Source organism: Lepidochelys olivacea, assembly GCF_965140295.1.
Source record: "Lepidochelys olivacea isolate rLepOli2 genome assembly, chromosome: 5".
In the NCBI taxonomy this organism is placed as follows: Eukaryota; Metazoa; Chordata; order Testudines; family Cheloniidae; genus Lepidochelys; species Lepidochelys olivacea.
In genome coordinates, this window is record NC_140415.1 from 83,912,219 (window position 1) to 83,929,723 (window position 17,505).

At 40.2% G+C, this 17,505-nt stretch overlaps 1 protein-coding gene across 1 annotated transcript; it reads left to right on the plus strand.

The window, feature by feature from the left end:
- The first annotated feature begins 1,008 nt into the window (after positions 1-1,008).
- LYRM7 (LYR motif containing 7) lies at positions 1,009-16,470 on the plus strand. The gene is made up of 5 exons (XM_084628386.1): positions 1,009-1,501; positions 5,306-5,378; positions 9,155-9,225; positions 11,852-11,933; positions 15,739-16,470. The coding sequence occupies exons 1-5, from the start codon at positions 1,430-1,432 to the stop codon at positions 15,807-15,809; spliced, it is 369 nt and encodes a 122-aa protein (XP_084484512.1). The 5' UTR covers positions 1,009-1,429; the 3' UTR covers positions 15,810-16,470.
- The last annotated feature ends 1,035 nt before the right edge of the window (positions 16,471-17,505 follow it).

Genomic DNA, 17,505 nt, shown 5'->3' on the forward strand with positions numbered 1-17,505 from the left:
TGGGACCAGCCCTGGCTGCGCTGCCGGCTCAGCGCGGCAGACACAGTCGCCTCCCAGCAGGGCTGCTGAGTGCGGCCGGGAGGCAGGGCTTGGGGGAGTGGGTCTGTGGGAAATCTGGGGATGGTGCTGAGCTGTGAAGGGGTGGGGAAGATGTGTGTGTGTGTTGGGAGTGTGGGTTCTGTGGGAGATGCTGGGCAGTAGTGGTAGGGCTGTGGGCAGGGGTGGTGGTATGCAGGGTGCTGTGCATTTGTGGGTGGGTCTTGGGGGGCACAGAGGGTATAGTGGGTCTGTGAGACCTCTGGCCATAGGGAGTCATGGGGTGTTGGGCGGGGGGGCTGTGTGGTGTGGCATAGGCCCACTCCCGAGGAGAAGGGGCTTGCTGGCAGCACACGGCCGGGTAACCCACTGTGCATCTGGCAACTGCCGGTTTGTAAAGTGCCCTTGCATTGGGTAGAGTGGGGCTTCCCCTGCCATGCCATACCCCATTGCCTCTGGCTGACCCCTCGCTCCGGAGACTGACCTCCCCCCGCCATGTGCCATTGCCCTCATGGGGGCCCACAGATATATTTGGAGCCAGCCCCACAAAAGGTTAATCGGGCCCTGCAGATGCTTGGTGCAACTCACTACTTCTAGTTCAAGGTCTGACTCAACTCCCATTGACATGCATACAAGTGTTTCAGCTGGTGTACAGGCAAGTTGGCATGGGCCCCCGTGCATTAAAGGTGCAGTTTAATTTATGCACAAGCAGCCTGCAGTAGCACATAGAGCCACATTGCAATGTGTGGTGCTTTTCTTAAAGCCCAAACTCCGGGAGGCACGTTGTTATGGGAGAGATGTCGCTTTCTAACCCTCGTGCTTCCAGAGGGCGGCCTCAAGCCGGCCACACCCAACAACAGCCACCAGGTTTAAATCTCATGTTTTTTAGCCAATCTCGTGGCTGCTGGGCCCCGCCTGCTGCCGTTGGGAGGCTTGGGGCGGGCAGTACGGAGCTGGGCAGACAGGGCACCCCTGACAGCGCTGCGGGGTCCCAGACTCTGCCTTGTGCCTGTTGCCTGGACGGGGAGCCCAGCAGCAGCACCGCCTGCGTAGGGCCACAGAGTAGAACACGGGGAATTTATTAGCCAATCACGTTTCTTTCTCCTTATGCCAGCCTAGCTACGCCCTCTGGCCCCTCACCAGCTCACGGCTCCGGGGCACAGCTCTGTCCGGAACCAGTGTTCAGGGGACACGGCTCTAGCGGGCACAAACGCCCGCTGCACCCGGAAGTAGCCACGCCGCCGCCGCCGCCGCCACCAGCGGAGTGCAAGGAAACGTTCGGCGCAGGTACGTCCAGTAACGTTCTCTCCGCCACGCCGCTCCCTAGCAGCGGCAGAGGAGGCGGTGCTGAGACGCTACAGGGGCTGGAATGTGACCTGCCGATTTGCTCCTCATGAGCGAGTCGGGAGGGTGTGGGCGTGGTTCCGCTAGGCCTGCGACTGCGGCGATGGGGAGTCGGGCGGAGGTGAGTGAGCGCGCATGCGCGATGCCCCGCTTGCTGAGCATGAACAACATGACAGTGACAGGCTGCGTAGGGCAGGGTCCGGCGGCTCCGGGCCGTGGTATGTCCCTCCCCACAAGGCCCATGACAAGGGCAAGGCCCATGATCTCCCCTCGCCCGCCGTACCTGCGGCCTCCAGCGCACTGCGATGATAGGGGAGCTTGGCCCGGTGCTGTAACAGGCTTAGGCCCAGCTTGGGGCAGATGGCGGAGTCCTGAGCTTGATTTCTCAAGCCTGCCCTCAGAAATCACCGATTCCCCATGCTGGAGTAGTTGTGGGGGCTGCACCAGTGCTGCTTATCCTGTGCCTGTAAGCCTGAGGCCTTGTCTACACTACAGCTTCAGTCAACATAACTTATGTCACTCTGAGGTGTAAATCCCTCCCCTTCCCAGTCACGTAATTTACATCGACTTACTGCAGTGTCGACACTGCACTATGTCAGCGGGAGATGCTTTCCCCTCAACGTAGCTTCTGCCTCTCATTGAGGTGGACTAATTACGTCGATGAGAGAGCTCTCACCTATTTTTTCTTGTTCTGTGTGTGTGTGTATATATATATATATATATCTTCCTACTGTATTTTCCAGTGCATGCATCCGATGAAGTGGGTTTTAGCCCACGAAAGCTTATGCTCAAATAAATTTGTTAGTCTCTAAGGTGCCACAAGTACTCCTTTTCTTTTTGTTAATATTGTACTGTACATAAGAACAGCCATACTGGGTCAGACTAAAGGTCCATCTATCCCAGTATCCTGTCTTCCGACAGTGGCCAATGCGAGGTGCCCCAGAGGGAATGAACAGAACAGGTAATTATCAGGTGATCCATCCCATGTCACCCATTCCCAGCTTCTGACAAACAGAGTCTAGGGACACCATCCCTGCCCATCCTCACTAATATCTAGGGGTGTAGGGTTTTTTGAGGGTTGGTTTTTTTGATTGTTTGTTTTTTTGGAACCCTATTATAGTCTTGGCCTTCACAATGTCCTCTGGCAAAGAGTTCCACAGGTGACTGTGCGTTGTGTGAAAAAAATACTTCCATTTGTTTGTTTTAAACCTGCTGCTGTTTAATTTCATGTGATGACCCTTAGTTCTTGTGTTATGAGAAGGTGTAAATAATACTTCTTTATTTGCTTTCTCCACACCAGTCATGATTTTATAGACCTCTGTCATATCCCCCGTTAGTCGACACTTTTCCAAGCTGAAAAGTCCCAGTCTTATTAATCTCTCCTCATATGGCCGCCGTTCCGTACTCTTAATAATTTTTGTTGCCCTTTTCTGAACCTTTTCCAATATCCAATATATCTTTTCTGAGATGGGATGACCAGATCTATGCTCAGTATTCAAGATGTGAACATACCATGGATTTATATAAAGGCAATATGATATTTTCTGTCTTATTATCTATCCCTTTATGAATGATTCCCAACATTCTGTTCCCTTTTTTGACTTCGGCTGCACATTGTGTGGATGTTTTCAGAGAATTATCCACAATGATTCCTAAGATATTTCTTGAGTGGTAACAACTAATTTAGACCCCATCACTTTATATGTATAGTTGGAATTATGTTTTCCAATGTGCATTACTTTGCGTTTATCAACTGTAGATCAGTATGCTAAAGATACTAGGGTGCAGGCATTAATGCTTGCATTTAGATATAATACTTGCAAATCTGCATCTCTGAAGAAGTTGTTCATCTTAGGAATTTGAGGACAAGAAAAGCTTTCACCTTTTCTGTTGGTTAGAAGTAACCAATAACTTCTGTAAAACATTTCCCAATCACATAAGTTCTCCTTAACATTTAAAGAATAAGGATTTTAGAAAGTTTATAAAAGAAATCAGTTTAAATAAGAATATTTTTAGAATTCTTTGTGTGGGTGTAAAATTAAGGGGCTTCCCACCCCACCCCCGAGAGGTGGGATGAAGAGACCCACTTGTATTACTTAGTTTACAGCTCTGATAATACATTCTAAGCACCACCTCCCTTTGGAGTATCCTGACTAAAGCCTTCACTTTTTGACACAAACAGGTCTCTTTCTAAAACATAAATATCATACAATGTTTGTTTTCTTGAGATAAAAATCATGTCTATACCAAACTGGTATCTTCTACAGGGTGGAAGTCCCCTGTTCTTTGACAATCCCCTTGTTGGTTGTTCACCCTTTTGACCAAATGACTCATAGATTTATAACCTACCATTTGTAGTACACTTACATTTTGAGGTTAAACACTTCTAATAAATATTCTATACAAGGCACAACTCAGTAACTAACACATTTATACTATAATTTGAAAGATGTCTATATAAGAAAATATGGAATGTTAAAACTAACTAGATGCTCTAAAGATGCATTCCAGAGTCTGTGTAAATATATTTGAAGGTAATAAATATGGCTTTATGGCTAAGGAGGTATCCTCCTCTGACACTTCTGGTGCTTGTCCTTGGTTGACAGAGAGCAGAGATTTCCTAGGAATTTCCTTAATTAGCATGAACATTTCAACCAAAACCATAAGCATATGAATTACCCTATTCTATAAACATATGATGTTTATAAGTATCTACTAAAATTCAGTAAAAGCATAGGCATGCTTATAATAACCTTTAATAATAATAATTGTAATAACTTTTTGTATCTGTATTTGCATCATATTATTCAGTCTTTTTGAGTGAATTCTCCTGACCAAAGACATGTCAATACCTACTGATCTTGTATGGGTTTTGCTGTACATTTTTTTTTTTATGTTTACACTAAGTGGTTCTATTGAAAATGTAATGTTTGGACATAAGCTTTCCAAGCTGGTGTTTGAGGTCATCTTATTCATTCAGTTTTGTGACACTCTCCTGTAACTGAGTTGATTCTGTCAGTATTTCAGAACTATTGAACTATAGTCTGTCAGAACTGTAGTCTCTGCTGGTCCAGGTTTTTGGTAGTGTAGTATCTAATATTGAATAGTAAAACAAATCTCTGATGTTACCCATGATTGCCACTTAATTGGGTGGCTTTTACTGTACAGTTGTAAGCCCATATCCTGTAAACTTTTACTTTACAGGCATGAGTGCCTTTGTGCTGGTCTGTTTGCAGGAGTAGGGCCATAGAGGTCAAAATGGCCACTTGAAATAGTACCAGAACTTCTTTTGTGTCTTCAGTTACAGATGAACGTCAGAGTTACGTACCCTCAGGAATGGAGGTTGTTCGTGATGCTGAACAAAATGTTATGGTTGTTTTCAAAAATTTACAACAGAACATTGACTTAACACAGCTTTGAAACTTTTCTATGCAGGAGGAAAATGCTGCTTTTAAACATCTTAATTTAAATGAAACAAGCACAGAAAGAGTTTCCTTACCTTGTCAAATCTTTTTTTTTAAACTTTCCCTTTATTTTTTTTAGTTGTTTATATTTAACACAGTACTGTACTGTATTTGCCTGTGTGTGTGTGTGTGTCTGTGTCTGCTGATGCCTGATTGCTTACTTCCGGTTTCAAATGAGGTGTATGGTTGACCGCTCAGTTTGTAGCTCTGAGGTTCTGCTGTATTTTAGATATCCAGAATTGTCATCTCTTCTGTGTTCTATATCTCTGTTTTATCTTAAAAAAAAGTCTGATCAAGAATTGAGATTACATTTCTGACAGAATGAGTCGTCTCCAGCTGCTGTGGAGGAAACAATAGAATGCAAACAAAATACCTTTTTAATTGCAAAAATATTAATTTTATTTAAAAAATCCTATTAACAAACAAAACACATTTATTGTTGACTTGTATTTTGTTAATAGGTTTTGAAGCTTTTCAGAGCATTGCACAGAACACGGCAACAGGTTTTTAAAAATGATGCCAGAGCCTTAGAAGGTAAGAATTTTTGTCTTCCTAGTGGATCCTCTGCATCTCTACAAAAGCTCTAAGGACCCTCCTCCCTTCTGCATGCCCCTGTCATGAAGGTCTCTTAGAGCAGTGGTTCTCAAAGCCAGTCCGCCACTTGTTCAGGGAAAGCCCCTGGCGGGCCAGACAGGTTTGTTTACCTGCCGCATCCGCAGGTTCGGCCAATCGCGGCTTCCACTGGCTGCGGTTCACCACTCCAGGCCAATGGGGGCTGCGGGAAGGGCGTCCAGCACATCCCTTGGCCCGCACCACTTCCCGCAGCCCCCATTGGCCTGGAGCGGCGAACCGCGGCCCGTGGGAGCCGCGATCGGCCGAACCTGCGGCTGCGGCAGGTAAACAAACCGGTCCGGCCCGCCAGGGGCTTTCCCTGAAAAAGCGGCGGACCGGCTTTGAGAACCACTGTCTTAATGCAACTATCATCCCTCTGTCTGAGGGGACTTGAACTAGATGGAACCTGCTGTTGTTTAATCAGCTTACGGGGTTCAGTCAAACAGGGCAAAGCATTCTTTCTTCTTTTGTGAGTGAAGTTTGCATGTATGCCCTGCTGGTCCAGGGAGCAAACGGATGGAACAATGAGGAGTCCTTGTGGCACCTTAGAGACTAACAAATTTATTTGGGCATAAGCTTTTGTGGGCTATAAAGCCACTTCATCAGATGCATGGAGTGAAAAATACAGTAGACAGGTATAAATATACAGCACATGAAAAAATGAGAGTTGCCTTACCAAGTTGGGGGTTAGTGCTAACGAGGCCAATTCAGTCAGGGTGGATGTGGCCCATTCCCAAAAGTTGACAAGAAGGTGTGAATATCAACAGAGGGAAAATTACTTTTGTAGTGACCCAGTCACTCCCAGTCTTTAGTCAGGCCTAATTTGAAAAAACTTCAAAAACAGGCTTCAGCGAGAAACTGAAGAACTAGAATTAATTTGCAGCCTTGACACCATCAAATTAAGCTTGAATAAAGACTGGGAGTGGCTGGGTCACTACAAAAAGTAATTTTCCCTCTGATACTCATACCTTCCCCACAGATGGAAGAGGTCATCAACTTGAGTCACAAGTGTGATAGAACAGATCACTACTACTGTGTTGTTCGGTTACCTAAGCAAAAACAAAGAAAAAAACCTCATCCATTTAAATACTTCAGTTTGTCAGTGTTTTTGAGTTACTAGAATAAGAGGATGCATCATGATCACTTTTTTGATTAGAGCTGTGCAGAGAAACGTAATTTTGTTTCACGGAGGATTTTAATATTTTGAAATTTGGTTTTGTTCCAGTTGGGAACACAGACCAAAATATTTCCAAATTCTTCACAAGAGGGAGTGGGGCAGACTGCCCCAGAGCAGTAGACCCTGGAAGCCTCCAACTTGGGGGCACTCTACTTGGCAGGCTGCTACAGAACCAGAAGCCCTGAGGTTCCCAACTCCCAGGCATGCCTCACAAAACTTTATTGAGCGCTCTCTGTTCTAATACTAAGAAGAAATGGTCCTGGTCCTGACTGTACCTGGTTACAGGTATTTTTAACAAGTTTGTAATATAGTGGAGGATGATTTGTTTTTGAAGCAGATCAGCTCTCACTGCAAAGGTGTTGTTGAAAAGCCTTGGGGGAAAATTAGTATTCTTTTTCTGTTTTCTATTTCTATTTTTTGGAGAGATTTGAAGGAAAAAGGGGTGACTTAGAAAGGCATCTCTTCTATACTAAGTGTAAGCACTGGCATAGAAGAAGGTGCCAGGTGGAAAGAGAGAGAAGACTACAAAAGCAATGGTTGGGGTGGAAAGAGCCAGGGAGCAGAAGGGAATGACAGAGGGGAAGAGCCAGTGGTGTAATTATACAGGGCTTTGAAAGTGAGTTTTAGAAGCTATACCTTAAGGGCTGATCTACACAGCTTTTTGTACTGCTATAACTATATGAGTTAAAAAAGTGATATAGCTCCCTAGCATGGACACAGACAGATATTAATTTCCTTATATGAGCGTAGTTTAAGCTTGCTTGGTCTTGTGCAGTGTTCTAAAAAGCTTAAGCTATACCAGTCACACTCAGGGTCATGCTTTACCTTTACTACTTAGAAGATTTTTTAGTAACCCAGAATAGTTATATTAGCACAGTAACTGTGTGTAGACCAGCCCTATGTGGAAGAAAAGTAAGAGAGATTGAAGGTACATGGGAGATTAGCATGGTTAGAACAGTGTAAGAAAGGAACAAACTTTTTAACAGCAGCCTTTTGGAGAGAGTGGAAGGTGGCAAGATGAGCTGTATGGAGCCAAGCAAGGAGGAGATTTTTTTTATAGTTCCCTTAATACGTTTTTTTTAAATGTGTTAAGGAAAAAGGTCAGCACTATAATCAGCCTCCTTCCCTTGCATATGTTGTTTCAGAGAATTGTTCAAATATGAAGCATCCTCCGTCTAAAATTAGTGGGCTAAGAATGTCATCCTGTCATTGAGCAAATTGTGTGGTTGTGGATCCTGTAGTGCTTCAAAATGCTTTTCAGTTATATTGAGCTAAAGAAATATCAGTCCCAGTAGCTCAGTAGTTCATCTCTTCAGAAAGTAATTTTTTTCATTTGTTCACTGGAGTGTATATTAATAAGCAGAGAAACAATGTCAATTTGTAATAGTCTCATTTCATCTCATGATTTTCATAGATTATTTCCCAGCACAGAGATGAGAGGGACACATCACTTACTGTTAGGGAGTTGACAGTCTATTTTAAACAAAATACCCTGGGCTCTGATTTCAATCTCTTATAAGCCCTGTGAAAGGCAAATAAATTTGTTTAGTGCATAGCAGTCCACTGGGCAACCAAATGCAACTTTTCATACTCTGCAAATAAATTTAGTTAACTGTTAAAGAACTTCATAAAGCTTGGAAGGCCAATTTCGTCCCTTTTTTGTACATTTATTTGTACATTTTTTGTACATTTGTTTTTTCCCTTAAAACAAATGGTTGAATATTTTTCTGTTAATGGCAGCAATCTGTCACTCACATGAGCAGGTCTGGAATAGAGGAACAAGGCAGGGAGGGAAATAATGATTAAAGTGTATTTGCCTCAAATTGTTGTGATTTTCCCCTTCACCCATTTCAGAGAAATAAGGGGGAATCTCTCCCTTATCCATGCTGCCCCTTACTCACATCTTCTTCCCAAAGATTAAATTACATCTCTGGCTAGAATCAAGCTAATAAATAATTTTGTAAACTGTAATATTATGAAAAAATGTTAAGTAGAACAGAACCATGATTTTAAAATTGTAGTCTTGTTAAATCTCAGCCTTATCAGAGCGTGTCCTAGGCTACCAAACACCCAACTTGTTCATCTTTGTGTATGGTTGCTCTTAAAATGAGTAACACAACTCCATCATACAGTGAACATGCATATTTGAACTGAGCAGATACAAATACTAGTGATATATAGTAGTATTTTGAGCTTCTTTTTTTAATAACATATCTTATTACAACACATTTCTGGTGTGATTGGTGTGGGAATAAAACATGCTATCACTCAAGTTCCACAGAGATCTTGAAGTACAAGGCTGTGGTCTGAGTGAAACATGAAGTGGATAGGTAGTAAAAGGACCATGGCTGTAGAGCAGCATCAACAAACAAGGGGCAAATTTGTCTACTGAAGATGGGTTTTAGCTGCTAAGGAATGTGGGTTTTGAGCCAATGACAAAGAACTGATAATAAAGTGAGGAAATTTAAAAAAAAAAAAAAAAAAACAACCGAAACAACTTTATTTTACTTGCCCCCTTTAGCTGCAAGACAAAAGATAAATGAAGAATTCAGAAACCATCAAGATGAGACCTCTTCTGAGAGAATAGCAGAGGTATTTTCATTGTGATGCTGTTCTCCATTTTATACTATTAAGTCTAATAATACTTTACATTCACATAGCAGCATCTTTTATCAGAGGATCTCAGAATACTTTGCAAACATTAATTGAGCAGCGCAACCAGAGCTTTGTGAATTTCAAAATGTTAATTTCATGAAACTTTGTGTACAAACTTATTTTCTATTTTGTGTCCTGCTTTCACCCTCAGTTTATGTAAAAATTACAGGTGTCACTTTTCACATTAAAAACTGCAAGAGAAACAGTTTTCCATGTTTACAATTCAAAGCCATTTTTGTTCTGCCTGTTTTCAAGTTCATAACAAAATTAGAATTGTTTTTCCAAATTGTCCATTTAGTGCAAATATTTTGCTTGTTTCTCCTTATGCAGTCAAGCTAAGTATTAGACTGATTATCAGAGTAGATGATCATAGTGGGCCCTCTGGCCTTAAAATCTATGAATGACTCGCTTATACTCACTTTACAGATGGGTGAAATGGGGCACAAAGGTTAAGTGACTTGCCCAGTGTCACACAGTGAGGCTACATCTATGCTATGAGCTAGAGGTATGATTCTCAGCTCGTGTACATGTACTTATGCTAGTTCACATCAAAGTAGAATGAGTATGTGTATGCAAGATGGGAATCACACCCCCTAGCTCATTAGTGTAGATGTAGTCTGTTATTGGCAAAGCTGGCAATAGAGCCTAGTAGTTCTGACTCATATCATATCACAAACTCCTTTCCTCCCAAATAATGAAGTGCTTGTGATTGAGTTGTTAATACAGATGCATTAATTATCTCACCTTTCTTTATCTCTCTGGTAAATTAAGGGACTACAGTGTAGAAAATCCTTTTAGCTCACTATATAATTCAGACTCTTCCAGCTGTTTGCAAAGTCTTTTTAATTAGCAGTAAGATTATGAATTTTCTTGGGCCTGCAATTATTAACACTGAAACAATGTGAACTGGAGGTTTTATTTTACCATACATGCTGAAGAAGTGAATTAATTGTTGTCACTCTTCTAATTCAGCATATTTTCCAATTCATTGAATTCTCTCTTTAGAAATCCTCTTGTAGACATATGTATGCTACTCCTCCTGAGTCCACGAGGGGAGGACTTAGAAGAAACCACATCTATATGTCAGCATATATTGTAGAAAAAAACAAACTAAGACAATCAGTTCAGTACTTTGCATCCTAGCACCCACATATCACTGACGTTAACGCTTCTGAACATTCGTTCAAGACTCTCTGTAACGTGTCTGATTGTTGCTCAGCAACAGCAGCAATATTTCTGTGCGTGTGTCCTAGGCATCAAGTTCTGTCTTCTATTTTTTAATTTAATGATATGACACTGTTTTAACTGATGTACAGATAAGATGCCAGGTGAAATTTCCAAAGCTACATTAGTACGGAGTGGTGATCTACAAAGTGCACATGTTTAATATTGACTCTTCTTTTGATGCTAGTTAATTGGCCTATTCATTGAGTGAAACATCAGTGGATAAAATTCTTGGTCTCCAGCAAGGCCATGATGGTATCCATGGTGGGGGAAAAAAACACAACCTGTCACGTTTAATAATTTATTGTGCATTTATATGCTGAAGTGCCATTAATGCAGAAGAATTGGACCAAAGAGTGCTTTACAGACACAATCAAAACTGTTCGGCTCCAAGCACTTCTGTACTTCTGAAAATCAGGCCTCCTATTCAGGTATCCATGTATAGACTTCGGTGCCTAATTTCAGGCATCCATTTTTCAAAATCTTGACTATATTTATTTGTTGTTTCATCCACTGCCAGAGTAGATTATAGCACGTTTTCCAGCCCATGACATTAAACAGCTTTTTAGGACAAGAAGTGAAGAATAACTACCTGAGAAATTTTGCAATGTAAGAAACTCTGTTCCCCCTAGGCTTCTCACTTGTGCAGCTGTATACATTGCAGGAAGGTGCTGCATACAGATAAGTACTAGCCAATTAACAAGTACTGTCTTTGGCAAGGAGCATGCACATGGAGACCTCTGTCATGCTTCCTCTCCGATAGGAAAAGGATTACAGTGTTGTAACCACACACTCCTAATACTGCTGATCTCTAGGGAGAGGGGGACTGCCCCTTCCCCCAGCCACTCCTACTGCTTTTGGTCTCCTTCCTGTGGCACCACTGACTCCTCTTCTCAGATTGGGGAGGAAAAGAAAGGAGAGAAGTCCAAAACTTACCAGAACTGTAAAGAACCTGACTGCTTGATGACAGTTCTTGCAAGCTGTTCCTCCTGGAGTTCAGGATAATTGGACACAAATTAAAATATAATTTCTCTGGTAATCCACCTACCTAAATATCCTCCTACAGTTTCAATTAAATACAGTATTTTCTATTGCTGTGTGTGTTATCAAACAGTAGACTTTTTCCATCCCAGGCAACCATACACCAGAGTGAGTGATGTATCGATTCATAAGCACTTTGGGATCCTCCAGGATAAAAAGCACTATGTAAATACAAGATGTCCTATTATTCAGACGATAAATCAAATGTCGTCAGTATTTTTATATACTTACCAAACATGGCAAATGTCTACAAGAGTAATTTTGCACTGTTTTAATTGCTCTGTTTTTTTTTTACCAGCTTATGAAAATAGGTTCAGATGTTGAAGTTCTACTCAGAACATCTGTTATACAGGGACTTCACACAGGTTCTGACACTCTGAGTAAGTAGAGCTGCCCAGCATCTCCTTTTTTTTTTCTTTTTTAATGGTATTTAGAACTGTGCTGAACGTCAGTGACAAAACCTGAAACTGAGGGTGTGTGTTTCCTTTTGTTTTCGTGTTGTATATTATTTATCCCAAACTTGGGCCAGGATCATTTAGATTTGAAAGGCTAGGCTGAATTATGGTGTCTGGTGGAAGATTTGTGATGCTTGCTTGATTGGTTTTGACCCAGCGCCAGTCAAAACTTTGCAGTATTGGGTTAATTCAAATCTGAAATTGTCAAACTCAAAAAGTGAACCAGTATAAACCCCGAAAAAGTCTTGTACAGGCCCTCAAGTTTCCCATAGTCCTACATGTGATTGATGTACCCTCTAAGCATACATGTTCATGTGCCAGAAGTGCCAGAGAGCTCAGTCTGTGACACGCTTCAGGAGAGCCTTCACCCTCTTCCTTCTTTCATCTCCTGTTGCGGGGAAGCCTGTGCCAGCTCTGAGCTTGCTGGGACTCCTTCTGTCATTATCACCATAAAAATTGCCCATTTCCCCCCTCTTTCTGCATCTGCTGGAGAAATGGGCATTGTTGTAGGCACCTGCTCTTGCTTTGTGTTGCCACCACTGTGGGGAAAATAGATACAGTCTCAAGCAGCTCCTCTCCATCTCCTACATTTGGGGAAATTAAATTCTATCCCAGATGGGCCATCCCTCTGCTAAGGTGAGAGAATGAAGAAAAGGAAATAATGTATGAGGACTGAGTGTGGGTCAATGAAGAGTGAACAAGGATGAGAGGGAGAAGGAATGGGATTGGTAGAGGCTGGCCTTTAGCTCTAGGAGTCATTTATCTCCCATGTAGGAAAACTAAATTAGAGTCAACATCATGAAGTTCTGTATCCTGAAACTTTAATTGATATGAGTGCCTTTTATGTATTTAACTTTCTTTGTCTATTTTCAATAAAACTTAAACCCATGCATTGTGGATCAGTTTCACATATCCATGTATGTCAGAAGTGTGTTCTAGATCTGACTCAGGTTACAGGGAAAGTCTAAGTGCTCCCTGTATCATTTTTATGTCTCTTCTTTTGTGTAATAAACATTGACAAACTCATTTAAGCAAGGTGTCGTCCTTTCTGTCAACTTCCTTAATGCGTAATGGTACATAAAACATTAAGGATGTCTCTTTGGAATTTCTAACTTGTTAGTGTTTCCTCTCTGTCAGTCTTGAATGAGTTCAAGCTTTGCCTCTTCAGCATGTAGCATGATGGGGCCTCTAAGCACCACCTTAATGAAAATTTTTACTTTTTCTTCATATTTGTCTAACTGGCCAGCTGAAGTCAGCCTGAGTATTAAAAAAAAAAAAAGTGTGAAAATTATGCATTAAGTGTGTGATTTGGACTGTATGTCAGATTGAGAAGGCTTTGGATCCCTGTACCCAAATATGAAGTTGTGGTCTATGGTTTGAAATCCCCTTTTTGCAAGAACAATAAAGAAATTGGGCATGTCTATCTCTTTATTCTTCTGCTGTTTATTTTTAGGTTCTCCTAAGTAAAAATGGAATTGTTATAAAGGAGATGGATCAAAGGGGTCATTCTAGAGGTTCAGAATGTAATGAATAGTAATAAAGGTAAATAGGGTACTCCTGTTTACACGTTCACATTATAAAGGAAAAAGGAGACATTCCAGGATGTTAGAAAGACAGTAATTTAAAACTGATAAAAGGAAAGGCATCTCTGTTTTACGCAATACATCATTAAGTTGTGGAACTTATTGACACAAAATACCTTTGAGGCCAAGAGCTTGGAGTTCAAAAAAGAAAGTAGATGTTCAGCTGCATAATGAAAGAATTAATGGTTACATTAGATGGGATAAAAGCAAAGCATTTTTTAGAAAGCATACACAAACCCTTATGCTTCATGGTAATAGGCCAATTACTAAGTGCCAGAGGCTAAGAAGAGTCTTTCTCTGTGAACAGGGTATTCCATAACTATCCAGTAGTTGGTTTGTTGCACCTTTCTCGGAAGCGTCTGGTACTGATCACTATCATCCAGCATGCTGAACTAGATGGACCTACAGTTCTGTGGCATTGACTACATTCCTGATCTCATCGGTTGTTCTTGGAATACCATTAAAGAGTTTATGAAACTGTGATCAGAATATTATGCTGTCGTGCAGAGAGGGATATTAAGATGCACTTCATTGGGAAGGATTACATTTTCATAGAAACTAATGTCCTATATTGTTCTCTAAAAATATCCTAGGTGTACTCTTTTTTTATTTCTGCCAGCACTGGACAGTCATGTGTGAAAAAAGTTTTTAAAATGCTAACAAAAAGAGATTTGCAGCTAAGAGCTTGTGTTAGTCACATTATTCAGAATCTCACCAAACAGATTTTTTGAGACATTGCTGTGCAGCCTGTCAAGTCAAATTATCCACTGTTGTACAAGAGAGTTGGCGCTAGTCAACTTATTTTTATTTTGCAGAGCAAACTGATACAAGCAGAGCTTTTCTCACCCTAATTTACCCAATATGCAATGCATCCTGATGGTTTTGACTTTGGGTTTGCTATAGTGATGGGTGAGATGTGTGCCAAACTTTATTTTTCAGTGAGAGGTTAGGAGTCTTTTTTTATTTGTCCAAGTATCAGAGGGGTAGCTGGGTTAGTCTGTATCCACAAAAACAATGAGGAGTCCGGTGACACCTTAAAGACTAACAGATTTATTTGGGCATAAGCTTTCATGGGTAAAAAACCCCACTTCTTCAGATGCATCAAATAAATCTGTTAGTCTTTAAGGTGCCACCGGACTCATCGTTGTTTTTATTTGTCCGTTCTTCCTCCTCTCTTCTGTTTGATACTTGTATTTCTCTCTCATGCACACAGTCTTGTCCCTAAAACATAGAGGAAAAAAATACATGTGAACACTGGGGCACAAATGTTTCCTTCATAGGTAAAACACAAACAAAATATTATTCAATCCATTTAAAAATGTGTTAAATACTGTTTTAGTACCATGGCCAGAAAATGAAAAAGAAATGCAGCTTCAAGGGAAGCAATTTCCTTGCTTTTTCTATAATATATGGAAAAACAGCATACTTTGGATGAGATGTGACTGATTACACACATGGAATGGAATTTGGAGTGTTTTAGAAGTTTACTGTACCTTTGTTTAGTACTTGCCTGACTAGTCAAAGTACAGGATTGTGTTTGCGACCATGGTGCCTCAGCTTGTAAGTGGTGCCAGTTGTACAAATCTGACAGCCCTCAGGTGCAAACTCCCAAGTGGATATCCAAGGAGCCAGATGGTCAAAACTTTATTAGAGCCAAGGGCAGTTAGCACAGTGCACAGCCAAGAAAAATCCAACACACTGTTCTTTTCTCCTGCAATAAATGTCACCTGATGCTTGATTTTTCTGCTGTTCTTAAAAGAACAGGTACAGCATTGATAAATGTTACAGATTGTAAAGGAGGTGTCTGTATATTTTAAAGTATGTTTTAAATACATTAGAATCAGGATTGCCAGAAACGTTATAATTTGCTATCCTGTTTTGCTAATATGTCTTCACAAGAGAAATGGCTAAATGTAGCAATGATAGACAGTTAAAATATTTTCAAGGATGTTTTTAACAGCAAATTAGGTGGAGGAGGTGGAAGAGATTTCTGATGAACAGAAGGTAAAATGTTAGTACATTTTTGTTGGCTTAGGAAATTACAATAGTGCTTATTCATTGCTTGTAAAAATATTAAAGGCCATGTATATTTTTGTAGATCGTTATGATAAAATATTATTCTTACTGATTTTGTTTGTTTGTTACAGTGCTTATACCCAGGAAAGATCTGCTACTAGACAATGTTCCTTACTGTGATACACCAACACGAAAGCTTTGAAACTTCAAGGACTAAAGTACATCTTTTCTTTTTTCTTTTTTCTCAAAACAAAATTAATTTCCTGGCACAAAATCCCTGAAAACAAGTAGCTGAAATCTCTTGTTCAGACTAAACTTAGAAAATATTGAATCCTTTTGGCAGGAAACAAAGATTAACTCAGTCCACTGATTTGTACTCTGAACTGGGAAGGTGAATTTGAGAAAATCAAGATTGATGTTCTGTGTTTCAGAAGGACCCTTCTCTTCATTTGGAAGGATTACATTTCCAAAGAAACTAAAGTCCCATATTGTTTTCTAAAAATATTCTAGGTGTACTCTTTTTATCTCTGCCAGCAGTGGGTATTGTCAAGTCTGAAAAAAAGACTCCAGAGAAAATGTTTGTGTTTCGGAGGTTTTGCAAAGTTAAATAATAATAATAATAATTACAAATAGAAGTAGAGTGTTTAGTCCTGAAAATATTTATTTATAAATTCAAATATATTGACAAACTAATACAAAATAATGGTGAAAAAACATACTATACTGTCTAGTTATCTTTTTAAGTATAAATTGCACCACAGATCTGTTTTCTGAAATTGTCATTAGCTGTACGATAGTGCACTGGTAGCATATGAGAGGGTTCTTAAAGGCATATCTAAATAAATTATCAGCCTTCACAGATAGCATGAGTCTGTGTTTATATTTTTAATGTGCAAGGGTGACACAAGACTGTATTGGGTTTGGCTATTTGGATCACACTGGAGCAAGGAAACTTAGTCAGCCTAACAAATTGTGCTATGTTAAGTAGACCATAATGCTAAAGAACTTGCATGTTATGACCATAGATTGATTTACTGAGGCATTTATCAAAAATAGAGGCTGGTTACATTCAAAGTGGTGATCAGTAATAACATGGCTGTGTGTGCATCTTATTGCCGGAACCAATCATTTTAGTTTAAAAAAATATTTATTTGGAATAACCTGATATAAGTACTGTCAGTGAGGGAGATAGATACATTTTGATAGAGAGAAATGATTGGGGGGGGAAAATCTAGTTAGATTATTCAAATGAATGTAGTAGCAAAACTAACTACATAAAATGTAAAATGTTCACTCTGACTCACAAAATTGCCTTATCCTGTCATTCTTCCAAATTAGAAAGTAGTTATACATTAACAATCTATTTTATTATACTTTTTTGTAAATTAAAATTCAATCTGAAATTCTTTAATAAGCAAGGTTTCAGAGTAGCAGCCGTGTTAGTCTGTATCCGCAAAAAGAACAGAAGTACTTGTGGCACCTTAGAGACTAACAAATTTATTACAGCATAAGCTTTTGTGGGCTACAACCCACTTCATCGGATGCATAGAATGGAACATATAGTAAGAAAAGATACAGATATAGATAGATATACATACAGAAAAGATGGAAGTTGCCATACAAACTGTAATTAATTAGCCTCTTACAGTTTGTATGGCAACTTCCACCTTATCTGTATGTATATATATATGTGTGTGTGTGTGTATATATATATATACACACATATATATAACTTCTTACTATATGTTTCATTCTATGCATCTGATGAAGTGGGCTGTAGCCAACGAAAGCTTACGCTCTAATAAATTTGTTAGTCTCTAAAGTGCCACAAGTACTCCTGTTCTTTTTAATAAGCAAGTGTCAAGCAACCTGATTTCCTGACATTTATCTTATTTAAA